We start from the raw sequence: 21,524 nt of genomic DNA on the forward strand, positions 1-21,524 counted from the left end.
TTTACACCATTTCTTCAATACAGTTTAACACTTTGGCAGCTTCACAAGAAGCATACTCCTTCAGCTCCTGTGCAATCATCTTAAACAGCTTAAAGTAGACCAGTCTAGATTTCTACATATCTTAAGGGTATGAAAAGTAATCAGCAAACAATGCTCTCAGTTTTAAGAGTCTGATGAGAATGATGGTTGGTGGCCTGAGATATTAAGGGTTGAAAGCAAATCCATATTGCTATATGTTTGGCAACTATTAATTTTCAATGTAGTTTTCTGTTACTGCTATATCAGAATTTAAATCCCTATCAAAAGCATCTGAAGTTAGGATGTATGAAATCTTTTGCTTATTCCTTATTCCCACCATCTGTCTTAAATACATATCTCTTTGTATTCTGTTATTGTCTAGGTTTTTAGAAATTGATAGATCTATCAGTATTTTTCCTGGTATCCCTGATGGGTTGACTGCCACCTACTTCCTCGGGTCATCCATTTCTTGCCTTTTTAAAAAGCTGATGTCACCTCAGCTAAGCTCTGCAAACTCTAGTAATCACTACATAGCTCTGAGATTGCTTCAGCATCTCAAGACTTCTGAAAGACACTATTATTAAAAAAGAAAAAGTGAATTGTGTATCATTCATGTGTGAGTATATAACAAAGCATTATTCACATCCTTTAAACAGCTGGATTTCTGCTATTTAACTCAGGTAACACATACCTACTATCTATCTCTCCTACATCTTTCAGGTGAAAATGAACAGTTCACATTTACATGTGAATGGTATGTAATAATGAAGACTACAAGACAGCAGATTGAAGGACAACTTTGTAAGTAAATGTAATACTAATGAGGTATATTCAATCTCAGATATTTCATTAAAACTTTCCAACTTAAAAATTATTTAAGGCATTAAGAACGGAACTTTTTTACACAAACATGTCTGTACAAAGAGCTCTCTTACTTTACAAGTTCATTTCACTCATGTTACCAAAACAGAATTACAGAAAGATGAAGTTGTTGGCACTAATGATTCAGCTGTACAGTAATCAATACACACATAAAATCACAGCAATACAGTTGAATATATAATAGGCAAAGCTTATATAAAATAAATTGTCCAAACTGCCAACATACACTGTCTAGTCTTTGCGCGGTGAGAATGGTGCACCGTTTCACTCCTATTACCTTCTTGTTACCCAAGATATAAAATTATAGGAATACACTGGGCCTTCTCTCCAGTTCCTAGAGTGTGCTTTTGTAAAAATCCAATTCTAAAACCTCATCACATAAAATTTCCACTCAGCTATTTTCTGTATGGTTTTGATATCTCTTTACTGCTTCATCTCATCTCCTCAAATAATTTGGCTAAAATTACTTTCCCTAAAATTCAGATCTGTCTTATTTTCAGAAACTTGTATGCATCATAATAGAACAAAACTAAGTATATTCAGTAAAACATGAAAAATTCTTCTCAAATTATGTTTTCCATGGGTGTTAATTTTCCTCAAAAAAGTTTGCCAAGTCAAGCTTTGATATTCTCCCCAACATTTTTTTTTCTATCATATTATCAAGTTCCTCTACTATTGACCCATAGTGAATCTGAGTCAAGTCAGTCACCTCACTATTGTTCTTATCTTTCACTTACCAATGCTAAATGTCCTCTTCACTTCAAGAATATTTGTAAAATATTCTTAGACTCCAGAATAATTTTAGAATCCTTTCTACAACACAGTATTAACAAATTATAAGACTGAATTTTGGTTTACTTTTTTTTTAGTGACTTTTGCTTTTAGAAAAATATACTATACTCAAAAGACAAAGAGTCTCTCCAAATTTCCCCTCAAATGCATTTACGTTATATATTAAGTTAACATCAGGTTCCAAGGCAACATACTAAATTTTTCAGTGTTTTTTAACACAAACATGGTATTCAGTCCTACTGCTGTCATGCATGGTATTTCATGAATAAGAATGGTTCTCCTTAGAATTCCCATGCTTGCAAATCATAGCTGTATCTTCCCTGAAAAGAAATTAACAAAACTTTTTCAGAGTACCAAGGCTTTCTGACCCTGTTGGTTTAATTGATAATAAAATTCTGAGCTCATAGCAACCTGTCACTTGCTAGAACACAGTTGTGTTTTTCCTATCAACTTTCCCCTTACTCTAGAACAGTAGTCACAAATATGTTTTAGGAGATCCTGAAACTCAAGACTGTCTGATAAAGAAGCTGTAGGAAGGTACTCAGGTAAACAATGAAAGATGAAAATTGGATTATACCTATTTAGGAGAAAGCTCATTTTTTTCTCTCTTATGAGCATCTTAATTTTCAGTTCTTTCCTTGAACAACATTTTTCACACAACTATATTCTGTCAGTCAATCTTTTTCATGAGTCTATAAAACTATTCCAATTTTGTCTATCAAAATGCCATTACATTTTACATTGAAATCTCATCATATTTTACAAATAATTTTTCTCTAGCAAGAGTGTTCAGAAAAAATATGCAGGCTGCATTCCACATGAAATAATGCATGTGCTACTTTTTTCCCCTCCCCTTAATCTGTAATTTTTAGATAGCTAAGCAACACGTGAAACTTACAGCTGTCCAGGCCTCTTTTCTGCATCGCGAACACAACCATTCATTATGGATTTCTTGAGAAGGAACACCATAGCAACCTAGAACAAGAGAGCTGTATTGATTATTATATTCTTTCTATTAATAACATCATACACTTCACCTGTATATAAACAATAGTAGAGCACATGTCCTGTGACAAAGGAGATGTTTTTCCAATCCAGGTTGTCTGCTAATTCCATAGTCTGTGAAACATATCTTCCCAAAACTCAAAAAAACCCCCCAAAAAACCCAAGCCCAAAACAAAAACAGAACAAAACAAAACAAAAAACCCACAAAAATCCTCACTCAACAAAAAAATCCCACAAAGTCAAAGCCAAACTAAAAACCAAAACAAACAACAACAAAATCCCAAACACCCAAAACCCCAGATCACAGGGTATTTCTTAATTCTGTCAGTACAATAGCAAATCCTGAATTCTCCCTGCAGTAAAAATTTTACTTAATATATTGATACCTATGCAATTATACCACATTTCTGAATATCATATGGACTTTAGCGTTACCTATTCAATTTCTACTGCCTTTAGAACTTACTGCAGTAAGTCCATGCATTTATCAGTAACTCTTGCAATAAAAAAGAATGTAAGGTGAAGGAAATTACTACATAAAGTTAATAGGAATATTCTCAAGTTCTCCAGCAGAATTTTACCCTGACTACTTAGTAAGGGCATAGTAACATCACACAGTGGTTTAAAATATGAGAAGTAAAAGAGTAATTTAGTTGCTCAGAATAGAAACAAGAATCAGAAGTTTGTGATTATTGAAAGTTTCCAGGAAAGTTAATTCTTCAATATTTTCACAGCAACCATTAAAAAGTAATAGAAAATCTAATGTACTTTTCAAAAAAAAATTGGACAGTGATCGAAGCATTACAAATGGAAATGTTTGCCAAGTACTTTTAGAGCCATGCTAGAAGCCTAGATAACTATTATTTATCAATAAAAGAAAATTTGAAACTACATTTCTGCCAACAGAACCATTAGATTATTTACTTGCATGAACCCGTACGCAACACTTTGCACAGGAAATCAGAAGACTTGTTCCATCTTCTTCAATAAAGGCATTTGATGGATAGTTTTCAGTGTTTTCTTCACTATAAATAAAACACATCTCTGGAATAAGAGGTTTAGTCTTTTCATTTTCTGCCATCAGTGTTCCTGCTGAGTTTGCTTCCCTGAAAGTAGGACCTTCTTCATCATGATTGTCTGGCTGGAAAATAAACAAAATTTATATTTAAGTAAAAGAAAGGAGAGTTTTACTCTTCCTTTTGATTATGATGAAACTGATCCTCCCCTCCCAACTTTTGCATCAACAGTATAACAGTTTCATGAGGAAATTACCTACTTCTAGGTATTTATCACAGCCATTCTATCTTGATTGCTCAAAATAACTGAGAACTTTAGAATAGAATTCAGACTGCAAACTACTGTTATTGCAGTGGTGTTCGATGATACTGTATCTCTTGAGCCCTTGAACTCAGTCCAGTGCAATGTTTTTTTCCTGGTTCCCATGCTGAGGAAATTCCAGCTTAGCAGCTTCAGAATCAGTAATATAGTACTACGACAGCATTTTTAGTTGACATTTGACACATAAATTCCACAAGGCAGTATCAAACAGTGCTCTGCATTAGACTGTTTCTGTGGTAATACTTTTCCCAAGAAGGCCTAAGTACTGTGAAAACACTTCGTCAACACTGAAGGAAGGCAACATAAAAGAGGTTCTCATAAAAAGTATTTGAAGATGGGTATTTAAGGAAATAGCTAAAAGATGCAAACCTATTAGAGTTCATCACCTCAGAAACTGAAATTTCAACGGCAAGCACACACACAGTAACACCAATCTTGCATAAATGGTAGTAAAGGCATACACTGTCTGCAACCAAGGGGAGATGCAGTGGAACAGACTACCAGTTCTAATTTTAACAATTTTGAGTTTATTTACCTCTCTTACAAATAAAATGCATAAGCTTTATAATTTACTGGAAATTAAGTAGCCAGCCAGTTATTTCACGCTTCATCCAGAGATGGAGCTGCAACAATCTTGCTTACCTTATAGTATGGCATGAGAAGAGTACAAATGGCACAGTGAGGTTCCTTTTTTGCACAAGCTGCATTGTATTCTTTTTCAGCACTGAAATTGGGTTCTCTTGTCTGCCAAAGGTAGACCAGAGGCCTGGCCCATGCCTCTGTCTCTTGAACTTTCTCTTCAATTAAGGTAGTCTCAGGTAGTTCTTAAAGAAAACAAACAACAGGTTATATTGTAGTCATGGAATGAAGATAAACAACGAGTCTGTCACGTGCGCTAACAAAGATCAAACAGTGTTATAGGAAGTCTGTGTGGCAATACAGGTGCAGAAGTCTAAAAGAATGTTGTGCCAGGACAAGAGCACAATTAACTGCTTTGACACCTCTGTCATGAGCTGACTGCTCCACATACAGCATAAGAAAGCATACCACTACCTCTAGTGTTTACAATTTGTATTCATATCCACAACATTACGTCTCACTCTCCTACTCCTTAATCCCTCCAATCTCTATCCCCTATCACTCCATGCACTCCGTCTTAAATTCCTTATGGATGGAACATGTTGCATTCCTGCCCAAGCAGCACCACACAAATCACTCTATTCGCACAGAATGCCACCTCACACCTCGTTATGGAGACTAATACTTACCAAAGGGGAAAAAGAGGCAAACTTAATAGCCAGGGAGTACTGGGGAACAATTACAATCTCAAAAGAATTAGCAGGATATGCATTTAACAGGCAGGACAGTGTCTATTAAATCACAATCAATGAGAAGACATGTAGGTGTCAATTAGAATAATCATAACTTGAATGTGGAAAGGCAAATGTGAAAAGTTTTGAATAAAACTTTCACATTAAAAAAAAAAGTCTATAGCATATAGTCCCCTTCTAATGATGTATTTAAGAAAAACTGTTAAGTTTAGAAGAAGAAAAGGCCAACAAAAGAGTAATATTTAATGAAGTACATTAGGCTGACTCATCACATTCCTTCAGCTCGTGACTGCCACCTTCATTTTATGAAAAGGCAGCAGCTTTATGGGTCTCCTATGAAAAATTGTCACACACTGCTACAGAACCACCATAAAGCTGACAATATTTTATCATTGTTGAGTAAAATATTGACTAAACTATTTGTCTACAAGCAAGCCAAACGTAGTAAAAATAAACTAATATTCTGTATGTGAATTTTAATCCATTTCTATAGTTTCTGTAGAGAACTACTATCAATTCAATAAATATTTGCCAATAATTCAGGTAGAAGGATTTTTCTAGCTGAAAAAAAAGCTGTCAATATTCAGCATCAGAGCTCTGTGGTGAATAACTTAGCTTCAAAAGAACACCAGTGAAGAAATAGCTGAACAGAAGGAAAAGATGAACCTGTAAAATGCCAGCATTACTTTTATAGTTTTTTTAATTACTTGTTTTTCAAGTGAAAAGCTTAACAAACCTTTTAGTTAAAAATATTCTGTCCAATCATATTTTTTCTATTGCTTGCAATTCTAAAGAACTGTAAAACAAAAAGCTCTGAAATCTATTCCTCTAGTTCCATTTCTATCTATTTAAATTTTCCCTTACAGAACAGTCTCATGATTTTGCTTTACTGACTTTTTTTTCATTCTTCCTTTCACATTGTTTTCTTTCAGGAGCTTATACTGCCATTATTTTAAATACTTTCATTATACTTGTGAACTTACAGAGCTTGATTGTACTTTATGAAGAAAATAAAGAGGCACACAAAATTTGTTGTGTAGGTTTGTAACATCTTCCATATCTATGATCCACTTCTTTGAAACTGACATCCTTATCACTGCTGAATAATTCCCCCATGAGAGTTGAAGCCTCCACCTTGAACCTCAGCCTCTTATGCTCTCCTTTATTCAAAAACCTATTCTCCAATTTCCAGTCCTGGAACCTATTCTAGGATGATAACTCTAGTTCCCTCAGACAGTGTTCTGGCTTTCCACTGCCTACAGCAGATTGCTGAATTCATCATTATATTGGTTCTGCTTTTGACGAGAACAATATTTATATCTTAATTGCATATAAACCCCATAATTTCAGTTCCCTGGTGTGGGATCTTTACAAATCCTTCCCCAACCAAGAAGTTGAAGAGAATGCAGGAGACAGCTGGCCTTTAGCAGTATTTTGTTGCTTTCAAGAGTTCTGCACTTATTTTCAAACCTCATTCCAAATGAAGCCAGGGACAAATTGTCATACACACATGTACCAGACTGCATCTTTCACAATCTCAAAAAAATTTAACAGTATCTTAGTAAATTTATTTTCTCCTTTACTTTATGATTAGAACAACTATTCCAGTTAGCTATTGACTAGAAGTAAACACTCATTTGCCCCCATCTCTATCATCTCTAATTCTGCCTTCTACCTCCTCTGAGGTATGACTGGAAAGGAAAAATATCCCTCCTCATTTCAGAGGGAGACTGCCTAACCCAGTAGTTTTTAAAGGAATGTTACACTAATGGGATATAAAATTAAGAGTAGACAGAATAGATGTTCTTAAGGATCAAGTTTTGTTTGATCCTCTGTTATCACTACTGTGTATGGCTAGTGAATTTCAGTTCTCCTCAGGAATTTCCTAAGCACCCTTGAGCATAAGACATCACCTTTCAAGGGCTTCAGAAATATTAATTTATCTCCTTATAATCGACATTCACCAACCCATCCACTGAAATAATCAAATGTCAAAGAAATTGAAATTTAAAAAAAAAATAGTTACAGAGTACATGACTCCCATGACAGAATATGACAACAATGCTGCCTTAAACAACTTCCTCACCAGGTAGAATACGGAATCTTCTCTACAAATATTCTACATCAGTAGAACCTGGGCAGTTGCACTTTGTGTGCTTTTTTCCAAAGTGCACAAATATCAGCGCAAGTAAGAATTTCCAGATTAGCTCCTCTGGCAGTATAGGTGGAGTTTCCTGGTTTCCATGTAGTCAGAGAAGTTATGCACAATGAATACAAACTGAGAATCTGGTTATCCACAACATGCAATAAAAATAAACAAAAAAAAAAAAAACACATCACTTGATGTGAGAAACACTGCTTGCTGCCTTAGCATAGTTCATAGCCTTTCTTCACTTGTCCATTTGATAATACTAAAGTCTTATTTATGTCCAAAAAAACCTTGGAAAACTTGGGGAGTTTTTAGACTACTTTTTTTCTGTTTATCCAGTACTTCTCACTTCCTCTTATTGTCTTTACTGACTCCTTTCACTACTTACTACTTAGCTGAAGAGCAATCAGTGACTTAGCCTAAAACAAATTTACTTTCCCAACTCCCACTGATGCATGAGGTTTCAGGGCAGACATTCAGGTGCCTCAGGTGAGCTCAGTGTTTCTTTGATCAGATGTGTCTGTTAGAAGGACACAAGGCAACTGCACCATCCAGTTGGCTCCACTCAAAATCCACCTTAACTGAGGATTCTCAGACTAAGAACAGAGAACTGTTTGTGGTGTCCATACTGACTGAAAGATTCAGAAACTCCACTGTCATAAGCAGGCATACTTTCTAGTTGAATTGTGCATCACTGCCAAATCCAAGTACTCAAAACCTGCAAAAACTGTAGAGGAAGCATCTATTCCCACAGTAAAAGAAACTCATACACTGCCTCCCCAAAAATCAAACATCTATTTTATAAGATCAGTATGTAATGTTTCAAGAAGCTCTATGAACACAATGTTTCACATATCCACATTTTTCTGAAAGAGCCTGAGAATGCTTTCTCAGTGCTGGTAGAGCAAGTTTAGATGAATAGTCACTTATGCAACGCTGCTAACCAAAAACTCTCTACGATATGTCATTATTCAGTCAAATCTTCATTGTGATAACCTGACCTTGCTCTAAGAGCAGCTACCAATGGCCTAAGACAGGCAATTCGAAAGATTCAGGTCAGTCAATGCAGTGATATGAAACATAATATACATCTATGAAGAGCATTTTCTTCACACAGCACATGAAATGGAGCTAGGGAATCTATCTTGACTTCCACGTCTGCTGTAACCCAGATCAAGTTCCTGACACTTCCTCACAGTTCACTGACAGTAAGTACATGAACAGGACTCTGCAGAGATGTGCAACAGAATTCTCTTGTGTGAACTCTGATGTGCCATTTGCTTTTTTCAGCTTTTCAGCATGAAACTTACATTCCAAATTAAGAGTTAATCAAGATAAAAGCGAGTAATACATTCTCAATATTCTTTCATACAGAAACTTCAACTCAACTATAGTACAGAACACATCTTGATGTCAGAGAGAATAAAAGAAAAATACAGGAGTTGAACCTGCTAACCATGACAAGGAAATTCAATTTACATTTGCACCTCAATTGACAGCACTGTTCAAGAGACTGCACACTCATGCATAACACATAGACACACCGACAAACCCTCAAAGAACAATCTTTACAGTCTTCAGTTGATCTATTCCTGTTGTTTAATCTCCATCTGAATAACAGTACTCCACTTTAGATATAGTAATTACTCCCACAGAAACAAATATTATCTTTAAAGTTGAGGCCACTGCTACTGCTACAAAAAATAAATATCTCACACAACATTCTAGTGCAAATGCTACATTTAGCCTGAAATACAAGTGCTCCTTCAAGGAATTCAGTATTGCTTAATATAAAACTATAATTATCTGATTCGCTTTCAGTCACGTGACGGTAAGCACACACAGTCCAGTAATGGGAATCACACTTCCACTGTGATATAACTGTATATTGCAACTACTACCTTGTGCTTGTATTGTGATTTCAGTATATTGTTGCATCACTTTGCTAATGCAAAATCTTAAGTAACATCATACATGCTACAATATATTTGGTATTAAATATTAAATACTTCTCATGTGGGACACCTAAAAGAACCAGGTCAGAAAGTATTGGACTCTGGTAGAAGGAACATAGCATTCAGTTCTTAAGCACTGATACTTAAATTGTATTTATGAGTAAGAAGACTGACTTGAATTCTGCTACAGTGTTAGGCACTATGGTTTAAAGGATCCAGAAATTTCCTGGATAAGATGTAAACCTTCAAAGCTGGTCACATCTTTAAACTGAGTTCAAAACCCTTTACCGGACACACTTTGACAATACATGCTACTTGGATTCAAACACATTATCAATACATCAATACTGGTTTTGTCTATGCTTTAACAATAACTACATGGAGTGGCCTTCACACAAGAGTGACATTCCTGCCTCTTCTAGCCTCCCAAGGAAAGTTTATCACATAAGTTTCTTAGTATGCACGTGGTTTTTAAATACTCTTAAAAGAATGAAGCCTATTGCTTGTAACTTCTGTTATTCATGATGAAGCCTAAAATGGATTAATACCAGCCAAAAAAATGTATTAACTCGATGATGTAACACAGCATATTCCTAAGCACCTCCTTACTGCCACCGCTAATAGTGGTTGCAGATCTCAAACACCCAGGGCATTTTTATTTCACTGCAAGTAAAATGCTTTGCTGTAATATTACTTTAACAGATCCATTCATTATTAGGTTACATATTTTGCTTCCTAAGGGGATAGACCAAGTGCTCTTTTTTCCAAAAGAAAAGAGGAAACACTCAATGATACAATTAATGACTTTAAAGAGATGCACAACAGTCGATATAAACCTTGCTGTATGATATTGCGCTGGGTTTGGCTAGGGTAGAGTCAATTTTCTTCACAGTAGCTAGTACAGGGATGTGTTTTGGATTTGAGCTGAAAATGGTCTTGATAATACAGAGATGGTTTAGCTATTGCTGAACAGTGCTTGAACAGCATCAAGTACTTTCTGTTTCTTGTACTGCCCTGCCAGTGAATAGTTAAAGAATCTTCCAATTCTCCCCCCATTCTGATTGGTGGGGTAGTGAGTGAGCAACTCTGTGGTGTTTGATTGCCAGGGGGGCTTAAACCAGGACACATTTAGCCATAGTGCTACTGATACTACAATGTGATTAGCAGTACTACACTTCTTAATAGTACTGTTCTATTTGTACCTAAAAAGAATATTTATATAGGATCAATTAATCTCTGTCATGTAATTCCAGCAATACCAGTTCTCATGAATGTGGTTATTCATATGCATCTGTACCCCTTCACATATTTAAGAAAAGTGAAACAATTCATTAAAACAAACTGTGTAGACAGAAAGAAAATTATAGCCCAGAAGTGTTTTGATACAAAGGAAACTCCTTCTAAAGCAAAGTACTTAAAAAAAGTTACTATGCTGCTTTCCAAGGGAGTAAGTGAATGAAGTGATCATTTTCACTAATGTTATTCATTTAATAGTTTGTGGAAAACTTGCTCCGACACACAATACTATTGCTTTGAACAGTTTTCGCTTACTAAGTTAAACTCAAATTATCAGACAGAAAACATTTGGGCCATTTGCAGAATGCTCTGCTGCCAGTATTTGCTGATTTAACCTGGCAGATGTGAAAAGCCATAGACACTAATACAGTACAATTTGCTTTTGCCAATCTCAACAACGATTTTGCTGCTTGGGGTTATGTTCCACTGATGTTTCCTGGCTTTTTAAGGCAGCATTCTCCGCTATGAAGAGCACAGCAGCATCTGTTATTTTTCAGGTAGTTGAGCATAATCTCAGCCCTGGGAGGCATTAGCTATAGTTTAAAATGTCCTGGAGGAAATAATAATAATAATGATAATAAAAAAAAATAAGAATTAAAAAAAAGATAGTAAGAGAAAACGACTTGTAACTTCCAAACTTTACTGTTCCTGTGGTGTATCAGCAAACTCAGTTTCAGAAATTGTCTTTTTTCTTTCCGTAATGAAAGCCATAGATTTAATAGTAAAATATGAAAATAAAACCTTTTTAATTTATTGTACTGTTCAAGACATTCAATTTCTTGTATGATACCATGCAGTAAAAATGCTGTAAAGTATGTATACATTTTCGCTATAGAGTCTAATTGCCAAATTATCTATTAATACTTCAGTTCTCATAAAAACTGTACGTAAATAAAACAGAGTTCTAGAGGCTGAGTCCAGGAGCTCCTGGATCAAATAAGGTTTAGATCCCAAAAAAAACAATGGGGTGCTTCATTAAAAAAAGTTAAATATCAAAAAGTGTAATATACCATTTGTAGCACATCTCAAAATCTTCTCAGAAGCCAGAAAATTTCAGAGTTTAAAAAAAAACATTTTTAAAAGACAATTTGACAGATGCATTTAGATACCGGCATACTCTGATTGTCCTTCAGTATACCATGAGAATCCCATAATAAAACTCACTTTTGTTTAGTGATTGAACTGTGTATTGCAAATACTACACTTTGCTCAACGTGATTTTTTCTTGTATTGTCATTGAACTGTATATTACAATTCTACACTCTGCTAACATAATTTGTACCTTAACTGTGATTTAAGTGCATTGCTGTATCACTCTGCTAAATCGAAATCCCATGTAATGTCAAGTAATTTCAAATAAGAAAATTCTGTGTTATTCACTAAACCCTTCACACATGGAATATCTAAAAGAACCTGGTCAGAGTGTATTGTACTCTGACATTAACTGGCACAGTCAGCAGTTATTCCGGAAGGTGAGTGGTACCCACTAAAACAGTAATGATTACTTCGGCAAAAACATTCTTTCTGATTTGGTATTCGTCACAAATAAGAACCTAGTAGAGAAAACCTCACTGTGATTAAGCCTGGCTGGAGATAGGACCACTACCATTTAAAAGAGTAGATAAAATTAGTATAAATAGCAGCAAAGGCTGGAAAAATCTCAATGGTAACTTTGGAAGAAGCGATGGGAAAACCATAACCATGATTTTTCATGGACAGCAGGACACAAGACCTGATCCCACCAAAACTTTAGATGAATGAGAAAAACTGAAAGGTTCTAAAAAGTTTAAAAAAGGAGAAAAAACAGGGTTTCAAAGACTGTTGGGTATTTACTTGTGAGCAGCAGTGCATTAGTTAGGAGAAATTAATACATAGCATTCTAGAACAAGAAAAAGAAACAGTTAAATAACATAACTTAAATAAGTAAACTTTCTATTATGCACTGTATTTTCCATATGTGGAATATGTAAAATGACTCTCTCAGGCTCTACTGGATCTCAACTTTTCTCTCTAGCAAATGTCAAAGTGACTACAAACTATTAGATTTACAATGCTATGATGCTGATAAACTTTGAGAAAGCTCTGAGGGCTCAGACCACAGCGATTCAATTTTACAGAACTATAGCATTGCCATTTTGAAAACTACCATCTTTGTTTGTTTATTAATTCCTGGAACAAAGTAATTCTTTTCATGAGACTGTGGATCATAAAGGCACACAATAAATACAAGGGGTAAAAATCAGTCTTTCATTCACTGAATTCCCTAAATAGTTGCACAACTTTTTTGTGCATATGGAATGAAGAATATAACCCTAACAGTTAAGGTTCAAATTGATAAAGATGTCCACTAATTCTGGCTACCTGAGATGAAGCACAAGCAACAAATTCTTATAGATGAATTAGAATCCATAAACCATCTAATGACTCCAGAAATTCAGCTACTTACCCTCTCCAGAAACTAAGCTCTAAGGTGACCCATTAGTCAAGCAACTGTTTTTTGAGTTATATTCTATTCATATTTGAGTTATATTCTATTATTCCATTATTATTTATACATATATACATATGTATAATAATAAAACAATACATATATACATATATAATTCCATTATTATTTAAAATAATTCTATTATTATATATGTACATTAAAACAATTCCAGTAATTTCACCTGTCTTTACACTTTGTAAGTTTAAAGAATAGTCACTGTATTTATAACTCAAGGCATCCCATCAAAATCACAGCAGAAATAAACAAAAAAAAATCTTCTGGAATCTACAGCATAGCCTATCAGTAAAAAAAAAATAGCTGTCAGTGCAAAACCACTACAAGCTAAAGACTGGCAGATATCTCACTCTTTTTAAAAGCTTTAATTCACAGCACTGTAAAAAACTTATTAACAGCTGCTTTCTCATTCCATTCCCCCCGTATTTTTCACAATTTTTAATGAATAAAATTAATATTTGCATTCTAATTCAACCTGTTTGTGGTCACTGTACTTATGACTAGAAATCTTGATTAATAGCTAAAATTAGGATGGAATTTTTAGGGACTGCTATTGTCATCCATATACACATTTACTGATTTACTAACAAAACACCAGAGTTTGCCAGGATATACATCTGTACAAAAGTGGAAAAACACAGAAAACTTTCTCCCAATCATCATGCTCTTGCCCATTAATAAAAAGAGTCACTGAAACACAACAGAATTATTTGGTAGTACTTCCTTATTCTGAAAATTAAAATCTATCTTTATTGACCATACTGCCAAGTAATATATAACCAAAAAAATATCCAATTATTATGCTGTTAAAGTGTTTTAGAAATATTACAAAGCAGAATCACCACTATACTCTTGTTTTATGCTACTCAAGAGACAAAAAACAGTTCCAACTGGGAAAAACATTTTATGGTATGAAGCACAAATTTAGCCTATGTCAACATACCATTCCAGCACAAGTGCTTCTGGGAAAAACACAAAGGAAATTTGAGGAACAAGGTTACTTGAATGTGTACAGTTAAGATTGTGCTTAAGTTCTTCACTGAATCAAGGCCTCAGGTACTTATCTTCATAATTTACATATGGAAGATGCAAACCAGAAAGACTTGATCACAGGTCCAAATTCATATGACAAACCAATTCCCAAACTGCAATTAGAAATTAATAGCTTCAAGCTACAGTTCTTGCACAGATCACTAAAACAAATATCCATAAACACCTCATACACTAGGCAACAATTGCATTTAAACTTCCTCAAGGATCAATTTCTAAGTGTAAGAATGTATTTTGTACATTAAAAAAAATATATTACACACACTTCTCAGCCAAGAAAAACCATTTAGTAAAACCCCTTTGGTTTTAAAATTAAATCCCTTACGGCACTGCTGGTTTACCAAGCAGCTTCAGATTTTGACAAAGGCGGTGCTAATTCCATGGGCTAGAAAAACAAAAATTACTACTAGAATAACTTAAAAGGCAATACTCTGCAGTGAATTAATCTTTGATTAATGCAAGTCACACGATTTTAATGTTTCTCTTCAGACCATAACTACAGAAACAGAAACTCAGCTCCAGAAAATAACCTTACAGAAAAGGTATCTTTCTCCTTGGCAAATGTCATATCTAGTTTAACTATCAACTCCATAGCTACCTTTGAGAAGGCTACTGAGAGGCTGCACTAATACAGCAGGAAATACACTGTCATTTTGGCACACTTGATAATGAGAAATTATACATGCCTTTCTAGACAAGACTGCTGTTCTAACTGGTCTTTTAAGAGGTAAAATTCTGTATTTTAAAGCTAAGAAAGTTATGCAATTAGACTTGCAAGGTTCACCCAGAGGACAATGACTCTTAATGATCACAACATATACCACTGTCCAGCAAATGAGGCATAAATGTGAGAAGAACTGGTTTGTATCAACATAATGACCCACATAATGGTTACTCTTAGATTCTGTAGGTGTCCACTCTAAGGAAGATAAGAGCTGCTTGTGAAAGATGTCAAGGGACAAGAGCTGCCAGTGGAAAATAATCAGAGTTGTCAGTTTTTGCTATTTTTGGAGATCAGATGCTGGTCCACAAGGTTGACAAGAGTAGTGGACATTCAGGAAAAGCTTGTATTTGACCTTTCAACACCTCCCTTTCCTAAATACCTACTAAAGATTAAACCACACTTTTGAAAAGTTTCTGAGGAAGTCTTCAGAATCCCCCATGCTTTGTGTTAGAATTTTTTATTAATTATGGTAATTGTATCTTGAAAACTGAATTTAAACAAATCAGAAGCAATATAGGTACCCCCAGAAAAGGACAGAAAATACATTTTTCCAGCATAGCAATACTGTTGCAAGTGGTAGATAGTGCTGGACTCTTCACTGTTAGATGATAATGTTGTATGGAAAATGCAAATTATTAACTCGATTAACTCATACTCACACAAGAGCAAAATATTTTAAAGGAGTCAAACCACTCAAAACAGTATGAGAGGGAAAGCAATACTGAAAATTATAATATCAATGTGGTAAATATAAACATGCCTCTCGCAATTGGTTAAATTCTTATCTATCTCTTATGCAACATCAGGAAAAAGTTAACATTTCTTTCTTTTCAGTGAGAATCTTCAAGCAGAATCCTGCATTTTAAGCTCTGAAACAAAAGAATTGTAACTGCATCTACAAGTGTAATTTTCTCCTACTTAAGCAGGCTTAACCTATTTATGACATTACTGAACAAGCCTTAAATGGTTTGACAACTAGTATCAAGTGAAGCACATATCATAGAATGCTGACAGTGAACATAAAAACAGAGGCTTTACTCCATGTCATAGCAGAAGCTACTGCTTCCACTCAAAGAAGTGCTCTCTTTCTGTATCTTTATCTTACAAAGTAATGAAAGCAAAATGATTTGGAAATCTGAATCATATTTAAAATGCTAAAAACCATAAACAAAGAGTCCTATACTGAATTTAGTCTATACACTATAATTATATCATTTAGGGCAATGGGAAATTTTAGTCAACTTGAATCTAAAAACAGTTTCTAATGTTGCATGCCCAAATACTGCTGGAAAGAAAACTCTGGGACCAATCAATGTGCATCCAAAGTCACTATGCTTGCTCCTTCTGCTGAATTTGCTTTTTTATTGCTTAAGTGAGCAGAAATACAACTGCATTAAGTACAACAGAATATTATTACCACAAGTTAATATAATGCATTGAGCATAAGACCAAGGTTCATTACGTAAAAATTGTTAGTATGTTGAGTGTGACATAGAGCCCACACAGTACTGCTGCACATAATTTTTAAACTGGCAGCCTGAGCTACAATATCTGAGATTGATTCCCCAGTCCACGACATTTCTCAGTGCTCAGTCCTTTAAGCATTAATTCCACAAAAACAATCGTAACAAGAGAGAGTCAGAAGTCAAACATACCTAAGGAAAGGTTTTAGGGAGAGTAAAAAAAACCCCACCATTAGACAACAAATAAACAATTAACCCAACTATTTTTCGTAAAGAAATATACATATACAGCAGCATATGCACTCATAAAAAAGAAAACACAAAACTCCAATGTCCAAGTGACCCTGTGAAAAAACAATAATTTCCGCCAAAGGACTCTGTATTAAAAGTGAATCCGGAAAGTCTCTGCTAAGATGTTAGCATGCTGACGAATATGATAATATTCTATTTGCAAAATTATGATTCTGAAACGGCTGACAGTGTCAAAGAATGCTGCCTTCAAATTATTAACAGCCTCTGATCATCTCTATTCACAGAAACTTCCTAATAGAACTCTAGTACCTGAAAGACTTCAAATATATTAATTTGAATATAAATTATCTGAATTAGAAATGGCTACAGACTATCCAACTTGTGGAAACTGATACAAGTTGCAGATGAAATATAAAGCTGCAAGTTCTTATTTTTTCATAACAGCACTAGCCTGTATCTTCTTCATTTTGTTTACAGTTATGATTTTACTGGACCCAGAGAAATTAAAATATGTATCAATACATAAATTCTCCTTGTAAAATAATCTATCAACTCAGAAATTACTTTACCAAGAGACTAAACTATCATAGTCTCAACCAGCATCCTTTTTGCTCAAAAAACACAGAGAACAAGAACTAAGTAAATATGCATGCTGAATTACATTTCTCTTAACTCCAGCATATGGATGAAGCGCCTTCATAAAGAGAAACATAGTCGTTAGTACATTGATACTGATCACTTCTCTGGTACCTGACACAAACAATTTTGAACAAAATCAGAAAAATCTCCTTTGACTGGCACTCATCTGGCCACATATCTTTAACCTGCATGACAGCATGTGTCAGGAAAGGTAATGAGGCTTCAGTCTGCCCGTTTCCTTCAGCAGTGCTTCAGTCTCTGCCTTAGATGTAAACATTCTGCTCATCCAAAATTTATTGTTTCTCTTCTAGTGTTGTTACAAAAGCCAGCTGATAAACTAGATTACAATGAGAAACAGACACATGAAAATAATAATACTTCCAGTTCCAGCTAGGAAATACCAGTAACTGCCACGTTCAATAAAACTCCTAATTACTTCCTTCAATCAGTAAGTACAGAGGTGCTTAACAGCTTGAAAGGATACTAAGACAACTCTTTCTTTTCAAACAAAAATACACCCTTATCTACCAGGAGGGTAATCATCATGAAAAGAGTAAAGATTTCAAGGTATACAGATTTTTGTATAGGGACGCTGCTACTTTGACATAAAACTAATACACTAGGAAGTTGGCAAGCTACTGATGAGATGGAAAATGTCTTCATCTTAGCAGAATCCTTGAGATACAACTGTCATCACATCATCATCTAGCCAGATTATATCATACACTATCCATGCTTAAATAGGAATTTTACACTATGCTTTAACTATAATGTTGAAAAATCAGCAGCAGGCAAAAGGAATATAATCTTTAATTAAAAAAAAGAGCAATTTCACTGCAACCTACCACATATTTAAATCTTTAATTACTTTGCTAGATGAATCTTAATATTAATATCATCCTGTAAATTACCATAACACTTTCTGAAATACACTCTGTCTAGCCCTCAAGGTATCCAAACATATTCATATATGATACAGATCGTGGGTCTAAGCTGTGTCTAATTTTCAGAAAGATGCTTAACAGCTAATTGAAGTATCATGCCTGGAAAAACTGTGGCTCAGATAAAAACTGAGAGTATAGCTTTCCAAAACTAGTGAGACAGAAGACACAAATCAATTACTTCAGGGTTGAAACAAGGAGGGAGATGTATTGATGAGGGGCCAGTTGAAATTACAGCACTCAGCTCAACAATGCCTAAACTTGGGATAACTGAAAGTATAACAGTCATTAGTTACAAGAAGAAGAATCAATTAACAGGCATGTTGCCTCTCTCTGAAGTCAGGAAAATTTATCTGTAGTTGTAAGAAACAGCTACTGTTAACAAGAAGTAGTAATTGAGGGGTAAAAAACAAATCAAGTACGAAGTGCAGGTAAACACTGAAGTATACAGAGATGTTGGAATCAGACCTGTAGTCAAAGACATGGTATCAGCTCCAGAGTATCAGAATCTAGGGGAGTGTGAGAACTCATCTCCAGCTCTGCTAACTGAAAAGATTCTGGAGAAGAGCATCTGAAAATTTTGTGCTTTGCAGAACTAAGATGCAAAGGCGATATGAAAAAGGAATGTGTTTGTTTTCCATTTTGATGGATAGTTTCAACGTACAGTTCAATAAGCTTTACAGTCACGTTTGATAGAATAAAGTAGCTTTATTCATCAACTTTGGGTGGCTACATGTGACTGCTAGATAAAGCAGATCTACTTTTTCTACTTACTTCAGAGAAGCAAATCCCTATCTTGAGTAAATCTCTTAGATTTTGTAGCCTGTCCGCACAAGACAGTGGCTCTCTAAAGTAAAAGTACTCAAGTAAGTTCTCAAAAGGAGCACCTGAGAAGTTCCAAGTATTGTTTTAATATTTATGACCACTATGATATGTAGTTACAAAGCACTAAATTTCATGGCTGCAGAAATATTTACTTATTTATTTTGTACAGAACTCTGTTCTATATATCACTGTCATTTAGCATCATTATTTATGGACATGGTTCTATTTCATTCTATCACTTGAAATGCCTGAAGGTACCATACAGTACACAATAACATGCACATCTGCAATCTAGAGTGAAGATCTGGACAAGCCATTCAAAAATGATTGCCTAACACAACTCTCCTAATTTACGATATTAGATTAAACAATGGAATTTCATGGTCACCACTTGAAAAGGGAAGAGGAGGAAAAGAAACGGGAGGAAAGGAAAGGGGAAAGGAGGGGAGGAGAAGAGAAGGAAAAAGGGAAGAAAAAGGGAAAGGAAAGGTGGAAGGAAAGGGGGAAAGAAACGGGGAAGGAAAGGAAAGGAAAGGGGGAAGGGAAGGAAAGGAAAGGAAAGGGGAAGGAAAGGACAGGAAAGGAAAGGAAAGGGGGAAGGAAAGGCAGAAGGAAAGGGGGAAGGAAAGGCAGAAGGAAAGGTGGAAGGTGGAAGGAAAGGCAGAAGGTGGAAGGAAAGGCAGAAGGCGGAAGGAAAGGCAAGCTTTGTGTCATGGTTTGAGAACCCCAGGATCTAATTCCCTAGTCCAAGCCCCATCCCATGTCTCAACCCAATGTGAGATGGGTTTTCCAGACACCACACAAGACTCAAAATGGGTGAAAGGGAATATATTACTATGACTGTACAAATAAATACTACAATACATTATATACAATCTTGGCTATCTCTACCATGACATAAAAGTATTTACAATGGATCAAATCTCTTCTCCCCTCCAAATAAAAGTCCAGGAGGGAAGAAGGAAAGATCTTTTCCACTCTCAGAGCAGCAATGTCTCTAAGGCAGCAGGCATCTTTTCTTTTCATGCAGCAGCTGTATCTGGATCTCTGCCAGTACACATGAGGGGGTATCCAAGCCCCTCGGCCCGTCGTCTCCAAACGAGGGTCTTCTCTTCCGTGGACTGCATAGCAGGGACAAAACTCGCTTCACCACAGTCATATCATGGAGTGTAAGACCCCCATGAAGGTCCCTTCCTCAGGGGATTCACCCCTGACTCAGAACATCTCGGGCAGCTTTCAGTTGAAGGCCTTTGCCTCAAGAGTTCTATCAGAGCTTCTGTGCTCTGATCTCAGGCTGCTAGCATAGCTTGGTCGCAGAGGCGAGGGGGGGCCAAGATCACCCCCTCCACATTCCATCTGGTTGTCCTGGTTCAGTTTTCTAGGACTCCTGAGCTTCTCAGCTCCTCTCTTTGGTGCATGCTGCACTCTACGACTCCTCTCAAGCCAGAGTCCATCTCCCTCCTCCTAGGAGGGGTCTCAAAGGGATTTTGGGGGATTTTTGGTTTCAGTTCTTACCCTAAAAACTCTGTCTGTAGAGCTTAGGTCTGCTCTCTCTGCTGCTGGCTCTCTTTCTCTTTCTCTCTCTCCTTCCAGGAGTTCTCCCGGTGTTGCTGCCTGCCTGTTGTTGCTGCTTAGTCTTATCTGTTGGCTCTCTGCCATAGCCTCCGGTCAGTGCTGTTTCTGCCACTGCTCCTTCTGCCTACTTACGATGCAGAAAACTCCTTCGGCTTTCAGCTACAGGCACTTAGCTCAGTCTTACACTGTTCCAAGTCCCTGCAGCCCCCAGCCGGAGCAGGGGGGGGGGGGGGGCCAGAGCCCCCCCAGGGGCTCCTGCGCCTTCTGCTCATGGCTTTCACAACATGGCTACTTCTTCTACAACCACTACAACTAACCTTCTCTTCCGTTCTGCTTGTGATATGTTTATATTTTGCAAAACCGCTCATTGGGTAAAACCTCAAAACTTCAAGGGTCACCACCCCCTGGGGTTTTACCATTCTGTAACTTCAGGGGGAAAACTGTTTCCTCTCACCACACTTTGTGACACCAAAACTATAGGGAGATAAATGTTAATTCTTTTCATATGAGACCAAGCAAAAGCTTGGAAATCACAACATATGTAAACACTCTTGATAAGCTTTTGATAATACCAAAAAAAACTAGAGTCTTTTTTCTTGAATTAAAAGTATAGTATCTTAAGACACTGAGAGCTTAAGATCTCCCAAATGTCCAAAGTCTATCAAAAAGGAGACAAGGAAAAGGTAGCTTTAAAGCAGCATAAGGGACTATGACTTACATCCAAGATTCATACTCAAAGGATTCTTATGTCACTTTCATCTATGCTTCCACAATTGAAATCTTGAT

At 35.9% G+C, this 21,524-nt stretch overlaps 1 protein-coding gene across 8 annotated transcripts in view; it reads right to left on the minus strand.

Annotated features, from left to right (window-relative positions):
• The window catches only part of KDM4C (lysine demethylase 4C), a 263,533-nt gene that overhangs the window by 99,787 nt on the left and 142,222 nt on the right, over positions 1–21,524 (minus strand). For 7 of the 8 annotated variants that reach the window (XR_007904638.1, XM_051788242.1, XM_051788244.1 and 4 more), the window contains 3 exons: positions 4,678–4,859; positions 3,622–3,838; positions 2,591–2,667 (listed from right to left, as the gene is read on the minus strand). Coding sequence is in view for 6 of the 8 variants with exons in the window: in XM_051788242.1 (XP_051644202.1) it covers positions 2,591–2,667; positions 3,622–3,838; positions 4,678–4,859 (476 nt within the window). In the remaining 2 variants the exon portion in view is untranslated. Of the gene's footprint in view, positions 1–1,637; positions 1,714–2,590; positions 2,668–3,621; positions 3,839–4,677; positions 4,860–21,524 lie in introns of all 8 variants that reach the window. The other variant, XR_007904639.1, reaches the window with a different exon arrangement.

Source organism: Manacus candei, unplaced genomic scaffold (genome assembly GCF_025592945.1).
Source record: "Manacus candei isolate 608988 ecotype Guabito, Panama unplaced genomic scaffold, ASM2559294v1 h1tg000024l, whole genome shotgun sequence".
NCBI classification, from domain to species: domain Eukaryota; kingdom Metazoa; phylum Chordata; class Aves; order Passeriformes; family Pipridae; genus Manacus; species Manacus candei.